This window comes from Mobula hypostoma, chromosome 23, assembly GCF_963921235.1.
Source record: "Mobula hypostoma chromosome 23, sMobHyp1.1, whole genome shotgun sequence".
Classification (NCBI taxonomy): domain Eukaryota; kingdom Metazoa; phylum Chordata; class Chondrichthyes; order Myliobatiformes; family Myliobatidae; genus Mobula; species Mobula hypostoma.
This window is the reverse complement of record NC_086119.1, coordinates 54283076-54295542: the sequence shown is the minus strand read 5'-3', so window position 1 is coordinate 54295542 and position 12467 is coordinate 54283076. Positions and strand designations below refer to the sequence as shown.

The 12467-nt window shown below is 44.2% G+C and overlaps 1 protein-coding gene across 2 annotated transcripts in view; it reads left to right on the top strand.

The window, feature by feature from the left end:
• The window catches only part of LOC134336923 (SH2B adapter protein 2), a 174866-nt gene that overhangs the window by 79476 nt on the left and 82923 nt on the right, over positions 1-12467 (top strand). For both annotated transcript variants that reach the window (XM_063031572.1, XM_063031571.1), the window contains one exon: positions 9932-10023. In XM_063031572.1, the coding sequence (XP_062887642.1) occupies positions 9932-10023 (92 nt within the window). The remainder of the gene's footprint in view (positions 1-9931; positions 10024-12467) is intronic.

The following is a 12467-nucleotide window of genomic DNA, read 5'->3' as shown; positions in this document are numbered from 1 at the left end:
GCAAAATCCACATGAATCTTCAGCCAGGGCAATGCAGACCATTCCCAGGGATGGAGAGAGGCTGCTCTTGGCATCTTCTGGATGTGTTGGTATCCCAAACAATGCTGATTATAGTCCAGGCCACCAAGCAAAGCTTTGAGCCAATGCTTTCATTTTGACCATGCTGAGATAATCAGCATGTGGACTATAGGAGGAATGGAGACAGGTTAGCTCCTATTGACATCAATACATCTGGGGTTGAGAGGGTGAACAGCTTTGAGTTTCTCGGCATAAACATTATCGAGGATTTCACGTGGTCTGTACATACTGGCTGTGTGGTGAAAAAGGCACAACAGCACCTCTTTCACTTTAGAAGTTGAAGAAGTTTGGTGTGGACCTCCAAATCTCAAGAATTTTCTATAGGGGCACTACTGAGAGCATCCTGACTGGCTGCATCACTGCCTGGTGTGGGAACTGTACTTCTCAATCACATGTCTCTGCAGAGAGTGGTGCGGACAGCCTAGCGCATCTGTAGATGTGAACTTCCCACTATTCAGGACATTTACAAAGACAGGTGTGTAAAACGGATCATTGGGGACCCGAGTCACCCCAACCACAAACTGTTCCAGCTGCCACCATCCAGGAAATGGTACTGCAGCATTAAAGCCAAGACTAACAGGCTCTGGGACAGCTTCTTCCACCAGGCCATCAGACTGATTAATTAATGCTGACGCAACTGTTATGTTGACTATCCTGTTGTACATAATATTTATTATAAATGACTATAAATTGCACATTGCATGTTTAAATGGAGACGTAAAGACTTTTACTCCTCATGCAATCCCCGTCAAGGGCAGGTTCATCCTGGTAAAGATGAGGGAACTGGAATTTCTACTGCACATTCCAGCCATTTTGGGTTCAGCCATGTAGATCTGAGTTAGTGTGGGATCTGTTCTGGTTTCCCTTTGGATCATCTCTGCCATAATAAGGATACATTCTACCTACCATGCCGTGACCCAGAGCGCATTTCAGTAAATCTGATCACTTGGCTGTCCTTCTCCTACATGCATTCAGGTTCAAGAGCAAAGCTCCAGATGTTAGTACAATAAAGAGGTGATCACAGGAGGCAGAGGAGCAGCTGTGGATTGCTTCAAGTTGGTGGACTGGGCCATGTGTGAATGAATACACCATGGTCGTCACGGACTTTACTAATAAACAGTTGTCGACAAGTGTGTCCCTACAAAATCATTTAGTCTTCAGCAACTGGAAGCCCTGGATGAACCATGAGATCCACAATCTGCTGAGGACCAAGTCAGAGGCATTCAAATCTGATGACCAAGAAAGTTACAAAAAAACTTAGAAACATCGAAAATCTACAGCACGTTACAGGCACTTCAGCCAACCGTGTAACCTACTCTAGAAGCTGCTTAGAATTTCCCTACCGCATAGCCTTCTATTTTTCTAAGCTCCATGTACCTATCTAAGAGTCTTTTAAAAGACCCTGTTGTATCTACCTCTACCACCTTTGCTGGCAGTGCATTACATTCACCCACCACTTTCTGAGTGAAAAACTTACCTCTGACATCCCCCTTGTACCTACTACCAAGCACCTTAAAACTATGCCCCCTCACGTTAGCCATTTCAGCCCTGGGAAAAAGCCCCTGGCTATCCACACGATCGATGCTTCTCATCATCTTATATACCTCCATGAGGTCACCTCTCATCCTCCGTCGTTTCAAGGAGAAAGGGCCAAGTTCACTCAACCTATTCTCATAAGGCATGCTCTCCAAGTGGGGTCTAACCAAGGTCTTATATAGCTGTAACATTACCTTACGCTCTTGAACTCAGTCCCATGGTTGATGAAGGCCAACACACCATACGCTTTCTTAACAATACTGTCAACCTGCGAGCAGCAGGTCCAGGTCCAGGTATGATCTCTAGAAAGCCATATAATAGGCAAAGTGGCAATTCCAAACTAAACTTGAATCAACAAAGGATGCTCAACAGGTTCTGGCAGGGCTTGAATGCTGTCACCTCTTATAAAGTAAAATCAAGCAGCACAGGCATCACCAGGGCTTTGCTTCCAGATGAGTTCAATGCCTTTTTTGCTTGCTTTGACGGTCAATATGTGGAGAAACGATCACAAACTCCTGCAGCTCTTGATGATCCTGTGATTTCAGTCTCTGAAGGCAACGTGAGAGCAGCCTTCAGGAGGGTGAACCCACAAAAAGAATCCGGACCCGATGGGGTAACTGACCAAGTGCTAAAGACCTCTGCTGATCAACTGGCTGGAGTGTTCACTGAGATTTTTAACATCTTGTCTTGGCTTCACTTATACCAATGCCTAAGAAGTGTGTGGTAACTTGCGTCAATGACTCATCCAGTACCACTTACTGTGATGAAGTGTTTTGAGCAGTTGATGATGAAACATGTCAGCTCCTACCTGATAACCAATTTGGATCTGCTCCAAATTGCCTACCGGAGAAACAAGTCCACAGAAGATGACATTTAATTGGCTCTTCACTCAACCCTGGAACATCTGGACAGCAAAGATGCATAATCAGGATACTCATTAATGACTATAGCTCCACATTCAATACCATCCCCTCAAAACTAGTCATTAAGCTTCAAGACCATGGCCTCAATACCTCCTTGTGCAAGTATATCATCGATTTCCTCACTTGCAGACCCCAGTCAGTTTGGATTAGCAACAATCCTCATCAGCACAGGTGCAACACAAGACTCTGTGCTTAGGGGGGCTCTACTCGCTTTGCGCTTATGACTGTGTGGCTAAGCACAGCTCCAATGCCATTTCAAGCTTGCTGATGACACCACTGCTGTAAGCTGTATCAAAAGTGGTGACAAATCAACATATAGGAAGGAGATTGAATATCAAACTGAGTGCTGCCACAGCAACAACCTCCAAATCATTGTCGGCAAGACCAAGGAGCTTATTATTAACTTCAGGAGGAGGAAACCAGAGGTCCATGAGCCAGGGGATCACCAACTTTAAATTTCTCGGTGTTAATCATTTTGGAGGACCAGTACGTGAGTGCAATAATGAAGAAAGAACACAGAGCCTCTACTTCCTTAGGAGTTTGCAAAGATTCAGCATAACATCTGAAACTTTGATGTACTACTGTGGGAGGCGAGAGAGGAGATTGCTGAGCCTCTGGCGATGATCTTTGCATCATCAATGGTGATGACTGAGGTTCCGGAGGATTGGAGGGTTGCAAATGTTGTTCCCTTATTCAAGAAAAGGAGTAGAGATAGCCCAGGAAATTATAGACCAGTGAGTCTTTCTTCAGTGGTTGGTAAGTTGATGGAGAAGATCTTGAGAGGCAGGATTTATGAACATTTGGAGTAGTCAGCATGGCTTTGTCAAAGGCAGGTCGTGCCTTATGAGCCTGATTGAATTTTTTGAGGAGTGACTAAACACATTGATGAAGGTAGAGCAGTTGATGTAGTGTATATGGGTTTCAGCAAGGCATTTGATAAGGTACCCCATGCAAGGCTTATTGAGAAACTAAGGAGGCATGGGGTCCAAGGGGACCCTGCTTTGTGGATCCAGAACTGGCTTGCCCACAGAAGGCAAAGAGTAGTTGTAGATGGGTCATATTCTGCATGGAGGTCGGTGACCAGTGGTGTTCCACAGGGATGTATTCTGGGACCCCTTCTCCTCGTGATTTTAATAAATAACCTGGATGAGGAAGTGGAGGGATGGGTTAGTAACTTTGCTGATGACACAAAGGTTGGGGGTGTTGTGCATAGTGTGGGCGGCTGTCAGAGGTTACAACTGGACATTGATAGGATGCAAAACTGGTCTAAGAAGTAGGAGATGGAGTTCAACCCAGATAAGTGTGAGGTGGTTCCTCTTGGTAGATCAAATGTGGTATTAATGGTAAGACTGTTGAGCTCAATGCCTTCTAAGCTAGCTTTGACCATCAAAAGATGGGGGAACCATCACGGATTCCCACAGCCACTGATGATCCTATGATTTCTATCTCTGAGGCTGATGTACAAGCAGCCTTCAGGAGGGTGAACCCACAGAGAGAGTCTGGCCCAGAGAGTGTACTGAAGACTAGTGCTGATCAACTGGACGGAGCATTCACTGAGATCTTTCAGCTCTCACTTCAGCAGTCTGAGGTACCCACCTGCTTCAAGCAGACTTCACTTACACCGGTGCCTCAGAAGAACTTGGTATCCTGCCTCAATGACTATAATCCAGTAGCACTTACATCCACAGTGATGAAGTGTTTGGAGAGGTTGGTGATGAAACATATCAAATTCTGCCTGAGAAGTGACTACAATCTATTCCAATTTGTGTAGTGTATCAACAAATCCACAGCAGATGTTGTCTCGTTGGCTTTTCACTAGCCCTGGAACATCTAGACAGCGAAGATACATACATCAGGATGTTCTTTATTGACTTCAGCTTATCATTCAATACCATCACCTCCTCAAAATTAATCAATGAGCTTCAAGACCTTGGCCCCAATACCTCCTTATGCAATTGGATCCTCAATTTCCTCACTTGCAGACCACGGTCAGTTTGGATTGGCAACAACATCTCCTCCACAATCTTCACAAGACTCTGTGCTTAGCCCCCTGCTCTACTCACTACTCACTTTATACTTATGACTGTGTGGTTAAGCACAGCTCCAATGCCATATTCAAGTTTGCTGATGACACCACTGTTACAGGCCGAATTAAAGGTGGTAATGAGTTGGCATATAGGAGGGAGATTGAAAATCAGTCAGAGTGGGTCTGCAACCACAACCCCTTACTCAATGTCAGCATGACCAGTGAGCTTATTATTGGCTTCAGGTGGGGGGAAACCAGAGATCCGTGAGCTAGCCTCCATTAGAGGATCAGGGATAGAGAGGGTCAGCAAAGCAACTTTAAATTCCTCTGTGTTGTCTCTTCAGAAGAACTGACCTGAGCCTAGCACATAGGTGCAACAATGAAGAAATTACAACAGCGACTCCGCTTCCTTAGGAGTTTGCGAAGATTTGGCATAACATCTAAAACTTTGATAAACTTCTGTCAATGTGTGGTGGAGAGTATATTGACTGGCTGCATCATAGCCTGGTATGGAAACGCCAATGCCCTTGAGTGGAAAATCCCACCAAGAAGTAGTGGATAAGGCCCAGTCCCTCAAAGGTAATGCCCTCCACACTATTGAGCACATCTGTGTAGAGTGCTGTCACAGGAATGCAGCAGCCATCATCAGGGACCCCCACCACCCAGGCAATGCTCTCTTCTTGCTGCTGTCATCAAGAAGAAGGTACAGGAGCCTCAGGACTCTCACCACCAGCTTCAGGAAGTTATTACTCCTCAACTAGCAGGAACTTCATTCAGCTTCACTTGCCCCATCACTGAAATATTCACACAATCTATGGACTCAGTTTCAAGGACTCTTCATTTCACGTGCTCAATATTTATTGCTTATTTATTATTATTATTATTTCTTTCTTTTTTTATTTGTACAGTTTGTTGTCTTTTGCACACTGGTTGAATGCCCAAGTCGGTGTGATCTTTCATTGGTTATTATTCTGTTATGGATTTATTGAGTATGCCTGCAATAAATGAATCTCAGGTTGAAATTTGTGTACTTTGGTCTGAACAACAACTGGACCTCTTGACCATGTCTGCATGCTTTTTTACATTGAGTTTCTGCCACATGGTTGTCTGATTAGATATTTGCATTAACAAGCAGGCGTACAAATGTAGCTAATAAAGTGGCCACTGAGTGTATGCTTCCTTCTTTTTCTTGACCAGAAACTGAATATCAATCACCAAACAGGGGTTACAATTCCTGCCAGCCTTACCTGTTCACTCCAACAGGATCATGGCCCTGAACTCAGCTCTCCCGATCTCACCTTTAAAAGCATGCTACTTGTTTAATATTTGTTTACCTGCTGACAGTCTCCTCCAATCAGGTTCTGCAAGTTCCTGTCTAGAGTCATCAAAATTACCCTTGTCCCCTCTAGGACTTTAATTAGTTTTAACTTTTCTATAACTGTTTAAAAAACGAATAGAATTATAACCATGAGTTCCAATGTAATTCCCTGCTGACACTTAAGCAACTTACCCAGCCTCATTGCTCAAGATGAGATCATGTGTTGTACGTGAAGTTTTGTTGGGCCATCTACATCCTATTTCAGAAAACTCTTCTGGGTACTTGCAAGTTCTGTCCCATCAATGCCCTTATCATGAAGGCAGTCCCAGTCTATATGAGGCAAGTTCAACCACCTACTATGATCTACAGTGTTCTTACTGTGATCTTGCTGCATATTTGCTTCTCTAATTACTGCCACTTTAGGAACCACAGGGGTGGGGCTGGGTGGTGGGGGGAGGCAAGCTAGTGGTGGAAGATGCCCAGAGGACATTCACATGAAAGTGATCTTCCCCTTCTTATTTCTAATCTTTGGTCCATTTGCCTTCGCTGGATGATCCACCAAGAGTCACCACTCTTAAGGATGTTCTCCCCAAGTTGTACTGCAGCTCCCCCTCCTCTCTTACCTCCTCATCTATTACACCTGTAGCATCTGTATCTATTGTTGATACTTGCTCCCAAGTTAAGAATTTTTGGTGCCTGATCCTTGATTTGTGCTGGATATGAAACTCCTAAACATTCAGTACATCTGCTCATTCATTACCGTGTGAGCAGACCCACTGACCAGAGAGGCTGTCTTATTGTATATAGCATTCTGTAATGTATTGAAAATTCTGTGCATGTGCATGCAATTATCTTTTGGTGTATAATCCTACACTACTAGAAAGAGTTGTAGAGTCATGCAACATAGAAACAAGGCCTTCAGCCCAGCTGGTCCATCTGTGCTAGTCCCATTTGCCTGCATTTAATGCGCATCCCTCTTAAGCTTTCATATCCATGTACCTGTCCAAGTACCTTTAAAGAGTTCTAAAGTACCTGCCTCAACCACCTGGCAGCTCATTTCATATACTGAACATTCTCTGGGTGAACAAGGTGCCTTCAGATTCCTTTTAAACCTCTCCCTTCGCACCTTAAACCTGTGCACTCTACTTCTCGATTCCGAAAGGCTGGGAAAAAGGCAGTGTGCATTCACCCTGTCGGTGCCCCTCACCATTTTATACGCTTCTCAAGATCACTCTTTCTCCTATGCTTCAATGAAAAATGACCCAACCCACTCAACATCTCTCCATAACTCAGTCCCTCCAGTGCTGGCAACATCCTCATAAATATCAGCATAAATATTTGCTGTTTAATGACATCTATATACATTAAAACTCTCATGCTCTGTTTGTGACCTCCAATTAGTGCAAACAGTGCATTACAGCAGCACTATTTTTGGCTAAGTCAACTTAAAATGCGCTAACTTACAGAATGCAGGCAAGGTTCGGGGTTATATATTCGTTAAAAATTGCTCACTCGCCAAAATTAACAGCCCCGCTTTCACCCAAGAGCCAATGTCAGCAATGATGGAAACTGTGACGCGACACCACGACGCATGTGCACGGCCAGCCTCAGAAGCGACTCAGGATGCTCACAGCAGTGACACCAACCGGAGCAAAAGGGCAGGGCAGCTCTATTTTGAGCAGTCACATTCTGCTAATCCCCATCAGCATGTGTAGGATTGGGACAGATCAATCTGAGACCCATCAATAAGAGATAATTAAATCTTATTGTAATGATGTACTTTGAGACACCAGTCAAACCCTTTGCTGCAGTCAAAGGACAGCGGTGACTACATCATGCCAATTTAGGAGAGTGCCAGCCACATCATCAAGAATAATTAGCATCCTGGAGGCTTTGATGTTAGTGCTTTGTACCTTCTATCCAGCATTATGGTAAAAAAAAATATGGTCAGCCTAATTATGCCGCATGGAAAGGGAAAGGGGACATTATGGTCAAGAGATGACGCCAGACGTCGTCAGGAAGTGGCACGGAGAGGGAGAGAACAAGAATTGGATGAGGCCGGGTCCACATGTCTCCAGAATGACAAAAACAGGCACAGAAGGAGGAGAGAGGAAGAGACAAAGGAGCTGAGAAATGCACGTCTCCAGGATCAGAGATAAAGAACAAACAGCAGAAGAGATGAAGAGACGGGGAATGAAAGGGCTGCATGTCTCCAGAATGACAAAAACAGGCACAGGAGGAGGAGAGAGGAAGAGACAAAGGAGGAGAGGCATGCATGTCTCCAAGATCAGAGACAAAGAATAAACAGCAGAAGAGATGAAGAGATGGCGAATGAAAGGACTGCACGTCTCCAGAATGACAACGAGAGGCACAAGGGTGGCTGGCAGATCAACCAAAAATGATGCCATCAAATGTGTCCTTCATTAAACGAGGAGGAGCTATATTTGCTTTGCTATGCGTCATTCTACTTTAATAAACTGAGGTTTTCTTCTTCAATTTCAAAAGCAAAGTGATACCAATAGCATTCAGGAAAATTTAACGTTCATGCTGGTCACATCAGACTGCACTACCCTTCTTTCAAAGGGTGACCCAACGGGTCACCCCGTTGTCTAGTCTTTCCTATAAACAAGAAACAACATTCCAGCTGTAAGGTAAAGTGCTAACCTTTATCTCATTGTACTTACTGATGATGGCTAATGTACCAAAAGCCTTCTTTACCTCTCTGTCTACCTGAGTACTTCTTCACCATGCTGTCTTAAAGGACTACTCCCGTGTAATTGTAATTCTTCAACACTGCCCAGGGGCCCAACCATTCACTGTGAAAGTCCTACCATCATTTGTCATCTCAAAATGTAACATCTTGCCCTTTGGGGGCGTAGTGAACAGTGAGGAAGACTACCAAAGCTTGCAGTGGGATGTGGACCAGCTGAAAAAATAGACTGAAAAATGGCAGATGGAATTTAATGCAGACAAGGCTGAGATGTTGAACTTTGGGAGGACGACATGATTGAAAGAGTGGACTGGAGCTTTGGACAATGAGGGAGATTTGATAAAGGTATACAAAATTTTGATGGGTAGAAGGTAAATCCAAGCAGGTTTTTGTCTACTGAGGTTGAATGAGACTAGAGCTAGAAGTCATAAGTTAAGGGTGAAAGATTAAATATTTAAGGGGAACTTGAGGGAGAGTTTCTTCAGTCAGAAGGTGGCGAGAGTGTGGAATGAGCTGCCAGGGGAAATGATGGATGTGGGTTTGATTTCAATGTATGAGAGAAATTTGGTTAAATATGTTGATGGGAAGGGTATTGGGGGGGCTGTGGATCAATAGTATGAGGCAGAATAAAGTTGAGCAGGGATTAGATATAGCAAAGGGCCTGTTCTGTGAAATGTTTATCATTATCTAAATTAGACTCTGTTTGCTATTCCTCGGCCTGCTGATCCAACTGGTCAAGATTGCTCTGTAATCCTGTTAGCCATCTTCACTGTCAACGACATCACCTTTGAAGTGTCTCTGCATACTTACTTTACCCTGCCTTGTTCATTCTCATCAAAATTATTGACATAATTGATTAGCAATAATGGCTCCAGCATAGACCCCCGGGCACACCACTGATTGCAGGCCTTTAGCCTGAAAAACAACCTTCCACTGTTGCCCTCTGCTTCCTACCATCAAGCCAATTGTGCATCCAAATAGCCAGCTCTCCCCAGATCCTGTGCAGTCTAGTGTTCATAGCAGTGTTTCATGTGGATCATAATCAAAGGTCTTATTGAAGTCCACATCAATCATGTCTACTGCCCTGCCCTTGGTTATTTCTTTAAAAAAAAAATCAAATTTCCATGCACAAAGCCATACTGACTATCTCTTATCAGCCCCTCTCTTTTCAAATCTTATCCATTAGATTCCCCTCCGGTAAATTAGTTATCATAAATTTTGGATGTATTGTTCTATTGTTCCCAGAATTTTCTTTGAAGTCCTTAAATAAAAGTATGCCATCATCCACCCTTTACTCTTCTGGCACTTGTGGTGACTTGTTGTGGCTTGTTGTGCAACAGGTGGAGAATGGTGTGGAGTACATCCTGGAGACTATTGACTCCCTGCAGAAACACTCGTGGGTTGCAGACATTCAGGACTGCATGGAGCCAGGGTAAGGGAGACTTCGCCTCTGACAGGGTGCTTCTGCTGCATGCCAAAGCATCAAGTAGAAATATTTGATTCTGTAAATCAAGTCGCGCAAAATGGAGGCAGCGAGGGTGCAGATACCGGGGAGTGGTGTTTGGGTCCGTTGGAGATGATTACGGTTGGTTGGCATGTCAACAGCTCACTTCACAACAGCCTTGGCAGTCAGATAAATATTGCCCAACATTACCCCATTGGCTTAATGCCAGCCAGTGATCTGCCATTGACTGTTGTATCTATTGCCTAAAATGCATTATCTAATATTGTTCACTTACTCATGATCTGTAGAATAGGAGCATCAGAATAACTACTAATGTGGAACTAATTGCAGCAATCCCAGCCAATGGCTTCCGCCCAGTTTCCATGGAGCACCCAGTGTGTCATCAACTGACCAGCATGGAGTTGCTATGAAGTGTAGGTCTTGTGTTTGTGGCCAGGCAGTGTCAAAGTTTGCGGGTGGCTTGCCTAGTGAACCTGCAGATGGTCACAGAATAGTCAGGTGGGAGGACAATTGAGCCAATGAAGCTGGTCTATTGTTTACATTCCCCTGCCTCTAACCAGTCAACATGGTGTGCGATTGATGGTAACCTGAAGATGGTGGTGTCCTAATGCAGCTGATTTGTTGTTGGAGGTGTTTTCTAACCTTCACTGTTAACAGCGCTACCTGTTAGAGTGGCCTGGTGAGTGGAGCCAAGGAGATCGGTGGACAGAGTGATGATTGAGCAGGTTGGGACTGAGCTTCAGTTATGGAGCTGCACCTCCCCAGTCCAGTGAAGAGTGTTCCCTTCCACTTGAAGAAGATAGGAAGGTATTGGGAAAGGAGTTCCTTGTTAAAGGTACCTAGTATCTGACCTGGCTGTTTTTATGGGCCGTGCATGTTCAGGCAGCACAGTGGAGCAGCTGGGAGAGCGGCTGCCTAGGTTCAGTCCTGACCACTGTGTCGAGTTTGTACTTTCATTCCATGACCACCCAAGCTTCCTGCCACATCCCAACAGTGTACAGGTCAGGAGATTAAATGACCACTATAAATTGTACTTTATGTGGGTGAGTGATGGAATCTGGTGGGGTGGGTTATTGATGAGAATGCAGGGAAAATAAAAGTTGGGTGTCTGTGAATGGGTCAGCAAAGCCTCAGTGGGCCAAAGATCCTGTTTCTGCACTGTACCTGGCTATACCTCTGTAATCTCTCTTTGGAGGACAGAGCTTCAAAACCATTGCATTTTAACTGCTTAATAGTTCACTGACTGATAATTCACCAATAAATTACATTACATAAAGACTTGCAAACTCTCCTGTATGAACAATGTTCAGAGCTATTCTTGATGCAAAGTTTTAAAAGACTTGGCACATTTTAGCAAATGCGTTAGTTTATCACGTGAACATCACAGAAGCTCCTATGGCATCCCTCTGGAGACAATAAGTTTCACTCATGAATTTAAATTTGAAACAACTTAAGATCACTTTGATCTCAGGATCACACAACAACCATATCCTGTGCACAAGATTTTGTATTCACCTGCCATTCCAGCTCACAGATAGCCAGACTGCACAAAACCAGATCCCTCTGCCCACACCTCCTTGTATCTGTTCACACTCATCCCATTCACTACATTAACCTCCCTTGCCTTGGGATTCAAATGTTTGCCTACATGCTTCTCAAGTATTGAGAATGTCCTTACCTCTCCCCCTCCTTAATTAGCATGTTCCAAAATATAATCTCAGGTCCCATGTCAAACGCCTACCTCTCACCTTCAACCTAATCCCACACACTCCAGGTTTTACTACTCACTAACATGAGGCACGTTTACAGTGAGCCTGCATATCTTTGGGATGTGAGCCTTGAACACCTCCATCATGGGAGAAAAAAATTCCTGGATTATTCTTAGATAGCAGACCCAGTACTGATCCCCGTAGCACACCACTTGTCACAGGCCTCCGGTCAGAGTGGCAACCAGCTGTAACCAATCCTCAGCTTCTTCCATGAAGCCAGTGTCTAACCCAATTTACCACTTCATCTTGAATTCCAAGTGATTGAACCTTCTTAACCAACCTCCCATGTGAGACCCTGTCAAAGGCCTTGCTAAGGTCCATGTAGATAACATCCACTGCCTTGCCTTCATACACTTTTCTAGTAACTTCCTTGAAAAACAGTAAAAGATTGGTTAGACACATGAAACCACCCAGTTTCCTTGGCTATGTAAGTCTAGGGAATACACACTCTGGTCCCACCAAACCCATGAGATTGAGATGGCTCTCCCACCCTGAACCCCAGTTTGTGTGGATGCTGTGTAATTTGCTACCCTGTTACAACTCAGCGACAAGAAATAACAGCACACTGCATATGATTAAAGGAATTATGTTAATGAATCTTACTTAACTGAAGGGTTAGTAAAGAAAAGAAAGAAAAAAACC